Raw genomic sequence first — 16,906 nt, forward strand, 5'->3', positions numbered from 1 at the left:
CTGGCATGGCAGTCAGCTGTGTTGTAATACTTTCCAAAAGTCCACAGTAGGTTATTTTTGGTTCACAGGATATCATTTGCGAACTCCTAATAAATACGACGGATATTACTTTACCTGTGTGCTTGGGTTGGCAAGCTTCTTTTTTAAAAGCCAGAATATCAATATTTTAAGGCTTGCAAACTATAAGGCCTCTGTCAAAACCACTCTACTCTGCCACTGCCATATAAAAGATGTACAGGGAATACAGACCTGCATGAAGTAGGATGCATAGCAATAAAATTCTATTTACAAAAATAGGCTTGAGGGGTGCCTAAGTGGCTCAGTTGGTTGAGCGTCTACTTTCAGCTCAGGTCGTGATCTCAGGGTCCTGGGATGGAGCCCCCGCATTGGGCTCTCTACTCACTGGGGAATGTGCTTCTTCCTTTCTCCCTCTGCCTGTCTCCCCTGCTTGTGCTCTCTCTCTGAAATAAATTAATAGAAATCTTAAAACAAAAATAGGCCTGTGGTTTGCAAACCCTGAGTTTAGAGTAATGCATGGGTTAAACTCTACATAAAGTAAAACTACCGTATTATAACTGACTCTTTCTAAATTTAAAGCATATATTTAGGAATGGAGTTAAAAACATCTGGCTTTATAATCCCAAGGAGCTAGATTTGAATCTTGGCCTTCAATGTCCACTAAGTTCCCTAGCACTGGATATGTTATCATGGATTACTCATACTTAGCATTGTGCATCTGTGTTGGTGGTTCATGATATCGTGAGAGCTGTCTGTCTGCCTCTGGCTAAGAATATCTTGACTTGCAGGACTTCAGGTTTCCATTCCTTCTGTCGCTGCCAAAGCCCCAGCCAGGACAAGGAACACTGCTTAGAGGCCTAAGATATGACTGAGCTATGGCATTACAGGGTGTGTTGTATGAGAAGGTTATTAAAACTTTTATGTATTATGTCAAAACTATACACAACTGCTATTTTTATAGACGAAAACCACAGAAATATGGGTAACCTCAAATGATGTAACTTAAACCCCTTAGCGTTGTATTCCGTTTCTCTTTGGCTCAGGCTCTGAATCACGTTCCCTCCTCTGCTATGTACTGGTTGGAGAGGCCCAGTGGGGCTAGGCCAAGGCCCCCCACCCCTGCAGTTTCAGAAAGCGGTCTGACCAGGTTTTGAAGAGTTGTTAAAATATACCTTATAGAAACTGTCAGATACACATAAGTGAAAAAAAAATGCTGAACACAGGAAGGCACTCATCACAAGAGAACCGAAAACTTAAAAACAAAACCAAGAACAAGAGTGTGTCCTAAATGTTCATCTATAAAAATAATTTAGTAAATTAATAACTCAAATCGTATTATACAGCATTCTACATGATAAACGGGAGTTCTGTAAGACAGAGGTAAGTAAAGTAGGGTGAGAGAAGACTGCCTCCTTCTATGAATACAGTTTTACAGAGCACAACCAGGCCCACTCCTGTCTGCACAGTCCATGGCCGTTTTCACGCTACAGCAGAAGGGCTGGGTAGCTTCCTCGGAGAACACAGGCCCACAAAGCCTGCAACGTTTACTATCTGGCCTTATAAGAGAAAGTGCATCAACCCCTCTACAGAAAAATAAAACAAAACCTATGTTAAGAAGGAAAAAAAAGGGACGCCTGGGTGGCTCAGTTGGTTAAGCAGCTGCCTTCGGCTCAGGTCATGATCCCAGCGTCCTGGGATCGAGTCCCACATCGGGCTTCTTGCTCCGCAGGGAGCCTGCTTCTCCCTCTGACTCTGCCTTCCACTCTGTCTGCCTGTGCTCGATCTCGCTCGCTTTCTCTCTGACAAATAAATAAATAAAAAATAAATAAATAAAAAAAAAAAAAAAAGAAGGAAAAAAAATTACAAGACAGTGCTTAAGTTGAATACAAATACATAAAATTTTTCTGAAATAAGGTTTTTAAAAATAGAAACAAAAGGTGAAACGGGTCTCTGGGTGGAATTTTCTTGTTTATAAAATGAAGGTTTATAAAAAGAAAAAAAGTTTGTTTATAAAATAAATTTTGTGAAATTAATCACTTAAAAAAAAGACTCTTATTTCCTAAGAATGAGACTCACAAAGTCCTAGAAGAGGACACCCCCGAGGGATGATCCACGCATTGTTAGAGGCTACTCATGATCTTCTGTTTAGAATTAGGAAAGCACTTTCTGAGGAAAAAAAAAAAAAAAAAGATATTTATGCAACTGATTTTGTATTTTGCTAGGGTCTTTCACTTATTTATCAAGCACTTATCGGTCACATTTTTCTCAGATACCATGCATGTGCCAGGCACACATGCACACATGTACTGAAGGGGCCCCAGCCCAGCCCTTAGGAGGCTCACAATTCAATGAAGAAAACAGATGTAAATAATTCAGATGTAAAAACAGATATAAGTAAAAATGACATCATGTGGTTCAGCAAGTTAACCATACTGGAGAAGCCCGGGAAACTTCCCCATCTAGACAGAAATTTAGATCACAGATAAAATAACTTTCCCTCGAAACCAAAAGAGTTAGGGGCATTCAAGTTGGAAGAACTGGGCCCCATGTTTTTTAAGAGTGTAGTTTCAAACACTTGCTTGACAACTCTGAGTCATAGTCCCAAGCATCACATCTAAGACCAGATGAACTTTCCCTGGGACAGGAAGGCCATCTTGTTATTTTGAAAGGGGGAAAAACTTCAGCACAGCATGACTGGTATCATGGCAGCCTCTCACCACATTTGTCGGAGGACTCGAGATTCCTCACTGATATTACGGCGTGATGGCACCTCCACATTTATTGTCACCTCACGCTTCATAAATACAGGTCACTCAACAATCTTAGAAGTTCAGGGGATAAAGAGCCCTAAAGAAGGTCAAATGAGAATTTATAACCAAGGGCTCCTAGACCCAAGGGTTTTTCCCCATGCTGCGGACCACTTCTTCATACCTTTTATCTTCGCACAAAGAGCTAAAGAAGTAAATGTACTGGTCAGTGGCCAAACATGGAGAGGAGATACCTAGAAGCCATGCAGCAAAGGTTTAAATCCAAACTGTGAGGGGCTTCTGTCTATATCATTTGAGGCTCACAGGATTCCTTGGGATAAGAGGCATTACTCTTCCCATGGGGGGAAAAATTTGTTTTGCAAGGTAAATGGAGAAGAGAGAATTCAAGTATGGGCTCACAGGTGATAGTATCATTGCTTCATCCATTGTTTCCCTAAAAAAAAAAAAATTGGAGAAGATTAACGGACTCCCAGAAGTCAGGTCCAACTTGCTGTCCAGGCCCTTTAAGGGCAACCTACATTCTCTAGCAGCCCGAACAGGTTAACGGTCCTTCCCTACAAGTCAGGTGTCTATGCTGCCTTGGCTTGTTCAGTCTTTTTACCACTTTTTGTCAAGGGTTTTTGATGGGGGTGGGTAGAGGTCAAGGACATGGTCTTCAGGTTGGACCGCCGCTACCAACTTACTGGCCGTGTGATCCTAAAGCAGGTTATTTATCCTTTCTATGACCTCATTCATAAAATCAGAATGACAAAAGACACCACCTCATAGATTCTGTTTTATACATACTAACCCATTTAATTCTCACAGCATCTTCTGAGGTTATTCTGGTCTTGAAAACAAGCACCATGAGCACAGGAGTTTTTGTTTATTCGGGAAGTAGGAAACTGGTATTAGGAAGCAATTACTTATGGAATGAGTGAATAAACAAATGAAGAACAGAAGAGAAAGAACAAGTGTTAAGTCCCATTTAGCAATAACACAAGAAACTCAGAAAAGATACAAAGTTTGTAACAAAAGTATGTGCTAAAATATTAGAGAGACCCTGAAATTACCTTATTAAAGGTAGGACATGGTTGTTAATATCACTGTGCAGGACTCAGTAGGAAGGAGGAATTCATCACTTCAGATGCCAAGTGCTCACGACCTTCCAACCTGCGAGGACCACATGCTGTGCTCTGTTATTTTCTTGACTGGAATGTTCTCATGGTATCTGTCTTTTTTTTTTTTTTTTGCCGTTACTACAAAATACTTTCTCTGTGATTTCTGACATTATTACCAATTAAGAAGTTGAAATTTTGGCCACACTACCCAGCTTGAAATGTTTCCAAAAAATTTTTTGAAAGGTTTATTTATGTAAACATCACTGTCTGAATACAGTCTTGTGCAGATGGTATGATTTAAGATTCTATTCATTTATGCCAATTTCAACAAATAGATAATTTCAGAAAATGTAAAGAAATCCCACACACCAGCCCTTAGCGTTAGGAATCTACTAGGATTCCACAGTTATCCATTTGCCTCTTCAAAATTACTGCTGGATTGCCAAACACTCCAACCTCTCCTGAAGTGCCCGCTCATTTTATCAACTCTCCAATTAACATTTACCTAGTAATATTCACCACATGAAAAAGAACTGACTGGGATATTTTAGAACTTAATGTTATTTACCCTGGATCTCTCCCAACTGCTTTTTGACATGGAGGGCTTTCAAATCAATTTGTTCCACTGTTTCCCTGACTAATAATATACTTGGCAAATATTTGAATACTTTATGTAATGCACTAGGAGAAAAAAACAGTTTAGTAAAAGGACTTTGCCCTTTAAATCCCGTTCCTCCACTTAAAATTTGCGTACACTTAAGCCACAACTGAAGAGCCCCAATTTCCTCACCTGATTGGGGAAGGAAACCTACACTTCACTGGATTCCTGTGAAGGATAAAGAGGACACTCAAGTGTTAAGAGTTTAAAAAGTTACAAAACACTCAAAAAGCAACAATATAAACACTACTACCTGTTACCATGGGGGATACAAAGTTGTCTTAAGACTTTACCTGTGGCAGGGAAGAACTTAAATACTAAACCCAATCTGTCAAAACGCAACATATTCTGTCAACCAGTGGCTTTCAAAATGAGATGAAAAGATGATCCCCTGGAATATGGGGGAAACACGGAATTTCTATTTATATTTGTACTTATATAAATAACACTGAAAACCCACTTCCATTGTTATCTAATATCCAAAATGACAGACAGGACCACTCAGTTTCAAGGTCTGGCGTTCACCGGCCCTGCAGCTTGCTTACCTGTGCGACCGTTAGGACACTGCATCTTCCCTTGTACTCGTGCCTGCCTAAACTGATTTATGTACGTCTCTGCTTTAATTCGGCTAATTCTCACAAAATGAACAAATGGCTTAAAATACTTGCAGAGAAACCAGACCTTGAAATAAATCTAAGCAGACACGAGAAAAGGGCACAGCTTACATCTGCCCTATTCCTAGTAGGAACTGTCAGCCAATATAAAAATGTGAGTTTTTGAAATCGGATGTTTTGAAAGGGTTCCATTGCTGCAGTCTTCAGCTTCTCATCTTATTTATCAACAAAACAAACATTTCAGTTAAAATTTGTCCAGCTACACCTGTGAGCATAGCGGAATGCACAGAGCTGTAGAATCACTATGCTGTACCTCTGACCATAATCTAACATTGTGTGTCGACTATACTTCCATTTAAAAAACTGTCCACTAAACTGTCACTAACCCTAATACCAAACAGCAATTCTTCCAAACTTGACTGAACTTTGACACTCCTACTTTTAACAAAATGAATCAAAACCAGTGAAATCTTTGAAAGATTTTCAGTGGAAAAACTGCTTCCAAATGTTTAAAATTTTCAGTATGATAATTATAGGGAACAGATTCTTATGATAATGAAGCATACTTTTCTATTATTTTCAAAGGATATCATCATGAAATATGTTTGGGCAGGAGCTGTATTTGTGATAGCAAGTGAATCAAATATTTAATCATTTAATATTATGCCATGTGTCTGACAGCAAACATCAGTACAGTACTGTAGGTATATAATTTATTAAGTGTACCTTTATACACCATGGAATACATAATAAAAGTTTTGGAGTACCAGGTCTTATCCATCAAGGTCATTCATCACTTCCAAAAAGAACACCCAAGCATGAAGTTGAATGACTTAATGGCAAACCATACGCTAAAGATATTACATTCTGGCAATGCAGAATAACAAAAAATGTTTACTGGCATATCACCCTTTGTTTGTTGTATATATCTATGTAAATATAGATTAACTACTTTCAATTGCAGTCAGGTCTAGAGGTGGGTAAAAGCCAAACAAAAGAGAATAAGACACACCCTCTAAATGGATACTTGGCCAAACTTCCCCCAAGAGTACCACATTTTTCCTCAGAAAGAAACCTACTTCCCTCTGTCAGTTTCAAGGATTAGCTCTAGTTTTCTGACTTAAATATTGTTTAAAAATTTGAATTTCGAAGAATTTTGAAACTGCTAGGAAATCATAGTGGTTGCAACCAAAATACCTTCTAGCATTTTACTGAAGGAACTGGCAGCTGGATAGGCATGTGAAAAGGGAGGGGCATACATTTATTTGCCTCCACTCCTTAAAAGACTTTCAGTTTAAATGAAAATATATATCCCAGAAGTAGTTAAAACCAGGTTGTCACTCAACAAAGTAGTCAAAATCACTTGGCTCCCTCCTCACTTCCTTGCTTATAAAACTGTTCAACTGGGAGACTAAGAGATATCTGAGAGTTCACCTTATCTAACTTTTGGCTGGTGCCTTTCACTATTGTAAAGACAGAGGAAGGCAGGGCATAACCTAGAGCATTCCAGGCTAGTTCCTGGTTGTTGCCTCTCCAGGCTTTGGGGAAACACTGCCATCGTAAAGCTCACTATTTACCCTGACAGCTAACTTAGTTTTGAGTAATTCTGAAAGTTAGAATTTTGAGCCCTATCTTGGCCTTTACAATCTCACACAAAAATGAAAATCTAAGCAAACCAAATAAAGTCTAAACATCTCCACTGTTTTCTACCATGTCATTCAACAAATACGGCCTGAGGGTCCACCACAACAGACTTTCAGTACATAAAGGTAACAGAACTCCCAGGAACACATCAATGAAACAAGACAACACAACAAATATTACTCAATTTTCTTCTACAGACATTTATTAAAGGTCTATTTATCACAGATCACGCTATACATAGAGAACAAAATGATTAGTTGATACAGAGTACATTACTGCCCTCAGAATTTAAAGACTAGAGAAGACAAACAGCAATCATGAGAGAGAATGCTAAGCAGTATATAATATGGAGCCTCCTAATACAAATATCTGTAATTCTGTACCCATCAAGTTGTCTTCTCCATAATCAAAACATTTATGTGCAAAGTTGCTCAGAGAAAAAGAAAAAAAAGACTTCAGTAGAGGTGATTTAAAATTCCATATGAAATACATTCTTATACACATAAGCTGCTTTGTCACTATTCACATCCTGGAAGTTAGGTTGAAAATACACAACTCTTTTAGAGCTCTGGAGACAGGTAACCGGGTATGTTTTTTAGAACACAAGAATGAAAAATATTAAATAGCATTGTTCCTGATTTGTGCTTCTAGAATCCTCTAGAATTAATTCTTTGTAAGCTGATAATACTTGTGAAAAGCCTTTGAAGAGACAAGGGAAGTGCGGTCAATTTTCGAAACACTTAAAAAATCCTGGGTAATTGGGTTCTGAAGACACACAGGGAGAAGTGACAGATTTTCAATCTGGAAGAAGGTGAGAACGTGCTATCAAAAATCACTCCACATTTACAGCACTTAGAATAGTACTACCTGAGTAGAGGTGATTGCAAAGAACAACATGAACCAAATAATGCCATTTCTCCCACTAACAGAGAAAGCTGGGGAAGGTTTCACAGAGGCAGCATCAAGGTCCCGAGTGATGAATTACGGGGTCCAGAGGTAGGATGGAACAAACCATCTAGGTTTAAGTTCTTGGGTACAGGAGGACTTTACCTTTATAAGGCATGACCTGCCCAGAATAACAGACCTCTCAGAGATCATAAAAGTTATCTGAACCAATAAAATAATGAAAATCTGATATCTAGAGCTCCCTCCATTGAAGCAAAGATTCAGGATAAAAGCCCTCCAAGAATATAGGGACTAGGTGTAACTCCACATTTTCAATTTACCATGGGTGGTATTAATTCTGAACTGAGCAGGAAACCAGTACATTGTTTAGTAGGAAAGAGCTGAAAGATAGCCATCAGTGTGAACAATAGTGTAATGAAAGAAGTCAACTTGGCAAGAGTACTTAATTTGTAATTAATTTGAAACTTAACAAAATTCTCCATCCAATCTGGAGGACTACAAAAGGAAAGAAGTAAGTTATCCTCTTGAAAAGAACCCTGGTTTAGGAAAGAAAGGGAATAGCCAAGTTTGGTAAGGAAATAGAAGCTTTAGGCCAGTTCTCCTAAAATTTCAAAAGGAGCCATGCAATGCAATTGATTCCATTAAACTAGCATTTGTGATGCTTACAAACTAGGATTCACGAGAAAATCTACTGAAATATTATTCCAAGTACCACTGTTTCTTTGTGAAATGGGTTTTCTTTTACTCTTTAGCCCCAAGGAGGTCCTTAGGCTTAAGAGATTAGCTCTTGTCATTTTACAATTAGATGCAGTGTGAGCTTAAACACCATTGAGACTAATCTTCCCCATCTATAAAATAAAGTTAGTTAATGTCTACTTCATAAGATTCTTGTAAGGTAAAGCAGGTCAAGTTCTTAGAACAAAGCTGGTATCTAATAAAAAAACAGATGAAAAAAAGTACTAATCACCCCATCTTTCTGGCCAGGGTAAGGCAGGCCTATGATCTGCAAAATTACCTTAGCAGTTTGACTTATCTCTCAGCAAGCCCAGTCCTCCAGACCAGTCCTCCCCATAACCATCTTTCCACCAACAACCTATCTGTGAGTCTCAAGATATCCTGAAGCATTTTCTCCTTACAACAGGTGCTGGGGTTTCTCAAGGTAATTAGAGAAAGAAGGTGCACAAGAAGATAATATAACTGGAAATAAAATCTGCATGATGAACAAAATTAAACACAAAATTCAAATCCTCATCAATCTGGAAACAATCATCTCAATAAAACAGTATTCGAAAGGGAAAAACGGGAGTTGCGTATCGTTCCTTTCATTCAAAGGCTGAATGGTGGAGCCACCTAAGACTTCCAGACTTTTCTTTCGTTTTTCCTGTGTAGTCTCTGGTTGTTCACATTTCAAAATGGCGGTTGCTGCTTTCCAAGGAAATGTTCAGGAGGGCAGCTGCCTTGGAGGTAGGTCACCAGGACTCCTCAGCATTTTACAGGCAAAGACAAGACTCCAGAAGGGAATGCAGCTGCCCCAGGCCTCTGCTAGCTGTCAGAGGAAGGCAGGTCCATGGCTGCATGCGGCTCTGCCTCTTAGCCCCAAAGTCTCTGTGTGGCTGCTGTTTTAAAAGAGGCCCTCAACAGATGCTCTATTTAACAACTAAAAGACAATAAAAACTAGAGTTACAAGCCAACAAGGATCACACTCTTAAGAATGTTTAATTATATTAATTTACGTAACACACACACACACACACACACACACACAGTACTAGCATTTGAAATGCTTGTAAATTTTTAGTGCTATTTAAGACATTCACAAAAAGCTGCCATTCTCAAAAGCTGAATGCTTAAGCAACATGTATCAGGCACACAGCCAACATGCTCAAGAAGCACATGCAGATGCATCTGAAATTAACTACCACTGCAGAAATCTAATTTTGAAATGTACTTAGAAGAAACAGGCTAATCTAACAACCCAGATGCATTAACACGTGTATCGTTCAAATTCTACATGGAGGCTTAAGGATGTTTTGATCTGTACTTTCATGTACCAGGCTATTTATCCATTTACAGAGCAAATACCTACTCGGGGGGGGGGGCAGTAATCTTCTAATGGAGATGTCCCTTTAATTAGAAGGAACAGTGAGAGTTTTAAGACAGAATTTTGTAAACTGCACAAAAAATGAGAAGACCTCATTTTTTTTGTGAGGAAAAAGTGATAAACTTATTTGGGGAAAGTTTCCTATTTTATCTTCCTAAGCAACAGCTCTCTAATATAGTAAAGATGCTGATAAGTTCTGAAATAAAGGAAATGATTCAATACCATCTATACTTATTCAAGTACTAGGAATTCAGAAAAAAAAAAGCTTATTAATTTTGGCTCTAATTTCCACTTTGATCTATTCACAGCAGCTGCCTGGAACCACCTTCAAAGGTTCACAGGATGGAGTGAACAGAACTGATGAGCAGTTCCTTCTTAGCAGATGTGTGGGCCGCTGCTGGGCCATCAATAGTCTGGAAAACGCTGATACAGGATAAAGCTGTGGCGCTTCCAACACTTGCCCCCAGTTCCCTTTTTCATACTCCCCTTCTGTACTTCAGAGATTGTAAAAGAGGTAAGGAAAGGGGAAATAATATTGTGTTAAAATGCAAGGAATAGTTAAGTCCCTATCAACTTTACTCTTTAATCACCCTTTGCCCATAAAAATGTTAAGACCTTTATATTTATGGATCCAGTGAGAGTGAGATTTAAACAACTTTTCTAAGTATGAGGAGAATGTAAAGAGTGAAAAAGGTCCTCTTCCTCCTAGTCAGTAGTCTGTGCTCTGACCAGGAGCCAGTGGGAAAAAGATGGGGGAGTCTCCCAAGAATGAGCGGCAGGTACATGGATTTCTCTGGAAGAGCTGCCCTCTCTACCAGAAGGCAGACCTAAAATGTCAGAGCCTCCCATGGTTCCCTCTTGAGCCCTTTTAGAAAAAAAAATGAGCAACCCCAGGAGGCACAGCTACTTCAGGGAAGTGAAACAACCTTGGGCTGACCTTTTCTTAACCGAGTCTTGATCTTTTTGGGTTCGGGTCTGCTCAAGTTAGCAGTATCAGACTCGGGAGAACCAATTTGATGTGTGCAAAGAGAATAAAGTGAAAGCTCACTCACATACAATAGTGCAGGCAGGTAAGAAATTGCAAATAAGCAGGCTCAAGCAAGGAATCTGTGCAAAATCCCTAATCTTTCCAGTCTCTCTCACCCAGATGAATCAACAAACATTGCTCGCTTTTAAGAAGTTAAAAATTTCAACAGAGCTCACCCAGTTTGTTCCTCAGATGTCTCAAATCATGTACCCTCACAGTTCCCAGCTGCATGAACAACTGACTGATAAAATCAGTGACATCCTATGAAGAGTTCACAATGGGAAACTAAGTCATCATGTTAAGATTAAGTATCACCATGAAAGAAAATGAAATTAAGCATGGACTGTTAAACTTCCCATCCATTCCCTAAACTGAAACACTCTTAAGAGTAAACCACAGGGGTGCCTGGGTGGCTCAGTGGGTTAAAGCCTCTGCCTTTGGCTCCGGTCATGATCCCAAGGTTCTGGGATGGAGCCCCACATCAGGTTCTCTGCTCAGCAGGGAGTCTGCTTCCCTTCCTCTCTCTGTTTCTCTGTGCCTGCCTCTCTGCCTACTTGTGATCTCTGTCTGTCAAATAAATAAATAAAATCTTAGAAAAAAAAAAAAGAGTAAACCACAAGTTGTTAAAATTAAAAAAACAAAAAAACAAAAAAACACCAAAATCTGGATCTCAGTATGCTGAATCTATATTAAATTACCCGAAAAAAACAAGTATTCTGAAAGCTGAACCATCAGATCTTAAAAATGAACCCAGAAAGCGGAGTGAAAAAAATGTGACAAGATTCCCAAATCTTTAATTGTAGAAACGTAATTGACACTTCTGGCTGTTGAGACAAACTGGAAATTGACAAGTCAGTAGCACACAAAATGAGCTATAAATCCTCTGGTATGGCTTTCCCAACATACAGCTCGTTTCCAGTACCAACCTGCTTTTGGAACACCCATAGAAGTGTTTTTTAGCTTAGAGTTTTACTAAGACTAGTGGGCCCTAAACAAAATCTATGAAATTTGCTTGATGGTCATAAAATAAAATTTTCAGCCATGAGTCTAGTTTCCCTTCTATACATCTTCAGCACCTGGGTGACTTATTCTTCAAAACAAAATCGGTTCCTGCTCTACTGCTTCTTTCTATAGTCTCGGAGAAAGTGAAATGAGAAGCAGGAAAAGGCTAGAAAGTCTATTCAACCTGAGTGTGGTTTTTGGGACTTAGTATCTTTCATATGACTTTTTCTTCTCTGTACAATTAGATAGACAGTGGAAAGTGAGCAAAATATATAAAAGCATTAAAAAGTCATTTTTCGGGGCACCTGGGTGGCTCAGTGGGTTAAAGCCTCTGCCTTCAGCTCAGGTCATGGCCCCCAGGTCCTGTGATTGAGCCCTACATCGGGCTCTCTGCTTGGCAGGGAGCCTGCTTCTCCATCTCTCTTTCTGCCTGCCTCTCTGCCTACTTGTGATCTCTGTCTGTCAAATAAATAAATAAAATCTTAAAAAAAAAAAAAAGAAAAAATAAATAAAAAGTCATTTATCCACCAAACAGCAAGTTGCCATAATTAAACATCCTGTCTCATTACACTTGGTTTTCATTTAAGGGGTCTGCTGCTTGGGCACCTGGGTGGCTCAGGCAGTTAAGTGTCTGCCTTTGGCTCAGGTCATGATCCCAGGACTCTGGGATTAACTCCCACTTCGGGCTCACTACTCAGTGCGAAGTATGCTTCTGTGCCCCTCCCTTAGCTCCTACGCTTTTTCTCTCTCTCTCCCTCTTGCTCACTCTCTCTCAAGTAAATAAAATCTTGAAAAAAAAAAAAAAAAAGAGGTCAGCTGTTTTTAATCTGCAGATATTCTCAAGCGGTACCTGGGTTTGAGAATTACAACCAAATGGTAAAGTGATTAAATCTGAGGACTCAGAAAACAACCTGCAGTCAGTACTGTCATTTATTTTGGCCAGTACATTATTTTAAAAGGAAACTGAATATGAATGCCTCTAAGAAAGTTTCCATTTTGTCATAGGTTCTAACTCCTCCTTACTGTTTTACATTAGGGTCATTTCATATGCTTAGGTACCTGCCTGGGTGGGCCCTAAATGCATTTGAGTTTGTAACCCCCTACAAAGGGTTCAGATAATTGAATGTATGTGGGAAGTTGAGTAGAAAAGCTTACCTTCTAAGAATATATACCCAGTACTTCCTACAAAACTGAAACTATCCAAAAACTTTCAGTGTCAAGATGTATCTCCTTCCAAGCTTTTATCTAGCTTGAAATCACATGCAAAAAAAAGATTATCTCGACTTCACTCCCAGTGTCTCAAGCAGGTAAAACTAAGGTGCGGGGGGGGGGGGGGGGGGGGGTTGATAGGAAAAGGTCTTACAAACCTTGAGTCATGAAAAATGCCCGTCTTCCAAGTGAGGCCTGCAAATTTTAATAAGTCAAATTCCTACCAATAGCAATGGTATCACAACTGTTTCAAAGTCGGCATGCAGGGAGAACAACATGGAAGCTGTATGCTCTGTTGAGATGTAGTGTCGTCTGGGGAGCAGGTGGCCCAGGAGCCCAACAGAATACCCTGCCCAGATCACCTGCTCTGCTCGGCAAACTCTAGTAGCAACAGTAACAGACAATCAAATGCAAACGTGTCATGTAATGAAAGCATATCTGAAGAGGACAAAAGGAAACAAGCAGTAGGGTCTGGTATGAGTCAAAGGAGCAATCTAGAAACCCACTTGATGTGTAGACTAACAATAGACAAAATCAAGAGGACAGATGGACATAGCAAAAATGTCAGATGTTTCTTTAACAGCGGTAGACTAAATGGAAGATGTTGTAGTTTACAGGACACATTTTAAATACAAAATTCTGCTTATACCTCAGTAATTCTTCATTTCTAAAAATAAATTAATGTTGATTCTCAAAGCTATTTTCTAAGTCTGTAAAAGAAGCCAAGAGTGCTTTGTGCATTTCAATAGTACTCTTTTGCAAAATAAATCATAATTTTTTTTAGAAATTATTTATTTATTTATTTGACATAGAGAGAGAGAGATCACAAGTAGGCAGAGATGCAGGGAGAGGGAGAGGGAAGCAGGCTACCCGCTGAGCAGAGAGTCAGACGCAGGACTCAATCCCAGGACCCCAATACCATGACCCGAGCCGAAGGCAGCAGCCCAACCCACTGAGCCACCCAGATGCTCCCGCAAGATAAAATATTAAAAAAATAAACTCAATTCCACTCTATCATTTTTCTCAGATTTTTAAAAAATTCAGTTCCTCATTACCCTGTCAGCTGGATTTGCTAAAACGACATAGATTTTATCACACTACAAAACATGTTGACCTAGAACTACTTGATTAGGTTAACAGAAATTTTAAAGCCAACTATCTTATATATATCCTGCTGTTTACTGAAATTATGATCTTATCACAAAGCCTAACTATTGTCTAGTCAGAGTGATTGATTTCTCAGCACGAAAACAGCTCTGATAACGATTCTGGTCAAACAGGCACTTCAAGAATATACTGTAATCAGTTAATGGAAGAACATTCTTCCTATTTTTATTCCTAATCAGAGAACACCATTCAGGAGCCTGCGATTAGGTAGGGTTCTGGCCTAAAACAGTGTGACTGAGTACACTTATAACCTCATTTGGCATTATCAAGTGGTTCTCTACTGACCTAGGACTTAAGTTCTAAGGCTATGGAAAAATACCAAATGGGCTTACACTGTGATTTAAAGAGAAACACAAAGAGGTATTCCGATTCCTCATCCAGCCACTGGCTGTTGCCTCTGTCACTACCAGCTCTGGATTCTTCTTTAAGCTGAAAGCAGACTTCAAGTACTAATGCAGGGAAACTCGTCTGTATCTATTTCCAGTTATGGCTCAGGAAATTAAGTGGTGACTTTAGAAGTCTGCCCAATAGTTTCTTTCATTCTACAGAAAGGAAGAATGAAAACTTTCCTAAGCCAAACGGGTAAAACTATTTTATTAATTCATCTACACTTAAATACAACTCCCATCTAACCCTTAAATAATTTTTTATTCAATCTCTTTCTCAACTGAATTCTACTTCACAGATTCATTTTCATTTTTTTGAACAAAGTCTCAACCAAGTGCCTAGTATGTGTCAGGCGAAAAAGGACAGGGTGCGGGTTGGGGGGAGGCCTTGAATACCTCCTTGTACCTCAGTTCCACAGGCAAGTGGTTCTCAAAATGACGGCAAAGAATTTTCAAAGGGCTGCAGCGGAGTACCTACAAGTCTGTGGAGCCCTAGGCTCATCAATGTGCAAACCAAGATTTATATTCGCAATGAATTATACTCACCACCAAAGTATTACAACTTTAAAGACTCATACAGGTACTGTCATGTATTTTTTTTTTTTAAATACACAGTATCCAGGGGTGATAGTGCAATGTTTCATAAATGGTCAAGCATGAGCTCCAACCACTAAAATGAACAGCCGGCCCTCCACAGCCCAAAGGACAGATCAGCACCCACCCACTGATACCAGAGCAGCTAACCCAGGCATGAGGGGATGATTTTCCCTCTTGTTCCCGCTTTCCTTTTTTCATGCTCAAGGGAGATTCTCATGGGGGGGGAAGGGGAGTTATTATTCTAAGAAAAATAGTTGGCTTGGATGTAACACCATATTGTAGTGATTAAATCGCAAGAAATCCCAATACATTTAGAGGTTACGTTTTTGTTGGTGCTTTGTTTTTCCATCATCTTTAACAGATTCTTTCCCCACTTTCCCATGAATCGCTACAATTGGCTAACTCTTAGCAGATGTTCCAAAGGCTGTAAACCCTACTTTCTGAGAAAGTCTGTGTTTGTTTATCTCTATTTATAGTAAGAAACGGCAAGCCTCAGGTTTGTGTCCTCAATGTACTTAAACCAGTTAGCACTCTGCTAACATTACCCTAGAACGTGTCTGCAGTTGGAAGCACTGTGTTAGAACAGAAGGACAGACAGTGAAAGAAGAAAACAGGCTGCACTGGCAGGGCTACCTTTTACTTTAGCCTAGGGAGTAACTCAAGTTCTCTGTTTGTCTCAGCTTAGTAAAGTGAGTTATTCACATTAATATATCTAGCACATTCTAACAGTCCCCGACTTTACAATGGTCCAACTTACCATCTTGGGCTTTATGAGGTTGTAAAAGTTATACAGATTCAGTAAGAATCAGAATTGGACTATTAGTATTTTCCTGGGCTAGCACTATGCAGTAGGACACTCTCTTGTGGCTCCGGGCGAATCAGGAGCGAATCAGTCAGCCCCGTGATCCCAAGACCAGGTGCAGGGCTTGAACTCAGAACCCCGAGATCAAGACTGGAGTGGAGATCAAGAGTTGGACACTTAACCGACTTGAGCCACCCAGATGCCCAGTGCTGTCACTTCTAGTTATCTTAAACCAAAAATCAAAATCCTGAGGGTCTTGTAAGAAGAAGCTTCAGATACCAAATCACTGAAAATACATTTCCAACAAAACTAACCTTAAAAAAGGCAAACCACTTGTAGTCGTTCAACACAATCTCAAAGCCTTGATTGTAAATGATGGTGAAATGGCCGGTATTGCCGAGATCATCACGTACTGTGTCCAACTTCTCAAGATGAACCACTACTTTTTTTTCCGGTTGTCCTAAAAAAAAAAAAAAAAAAAAAAAAAAAAATCACAACACAGGAAAATTATTTGGATTTCAACAAATGGGAGGGGAAATCTCCTCTATAGTTTCCATTATTTTTAAGCAGCTTTCCCTTCATGCTACTGGATTTGGACCAGGCTAGCTTGTGAAGATACCAGTTTCCATCCTGTTGCTTCCCTCTGCACACTCCCACAGGGATCTGAGGCAAGCCTGTGAAATGGGGCTCAACAGAGCTGTCAAGTAGCTGACCAGGCAGAGACCCCAGAAAGTACAGCCCTTACCTTCCCAGAACATCCAAACACTGAGGAAATTTGTCCACTAAGGAAAAGGAGAAATAAGGGATGTTTAAAATGATACACAGAAATGGGTTGAATACAGGATGCCTATCAAAAAAAAAAAAGGAACTATAAAAGGATTTGCTATCAGATTATAAATACAAAGGG

At 39.5% G+C, this 16,906-nt stretch overlaps 1 protein-coding gene across 2 annotated transcripts in view; it reads right to left on the bottom strand.

Moving 5' to 3' along the window:
- Positions 1-16,906, bottom strand: part of CTSC (cathepsin C) — a 35,493-nt gene that overhangs the window by 16,896 nt on the left and 1,691 nt on the right. The window contains exons 2-4 of one of the 2 annotated variants that reach the window (XM_004763561.3): positions 16,314-16,459; positions 11,013-11,097; positions 6,979-9,365 (exon numbers count right to left, since the gene is read on the bottom strand). In XM_004763561.3, the coding sequence (XP_004763618.1) occupies positions 9,355-9,365; positions 11,013-11,097; positions 16,314-16,459 (242 nt within the window). In that variant the 3' untranslated portion in view covers positions 6,979-9,354. Of the gene's footprint in view, positions 1-6,978; positions 9,366-11,012; positions 11,098-16,313; positions 16,460-16,906 lie in introns of those variants that run through there. The other variant, XM_004763558.3, reaches the window with a different exon arrangement.

This window comes from Mustela putorius, unplaced genomic scaffold, assembly GCF_011764305.1.
Source record: "Mustela putorius furo isolate JIRA1106 unplaced genomic scaffold, ASM1176430v1.1 tig00003987_pilon_pilon_pilon, whole genome shotgun sequence".
NCBI classification, from domain to species: Eukaryota; Metazoa; Chordata; class Mammalia; order Carnivora; family Mustelidae; genus Mustela; species Mustela putorius.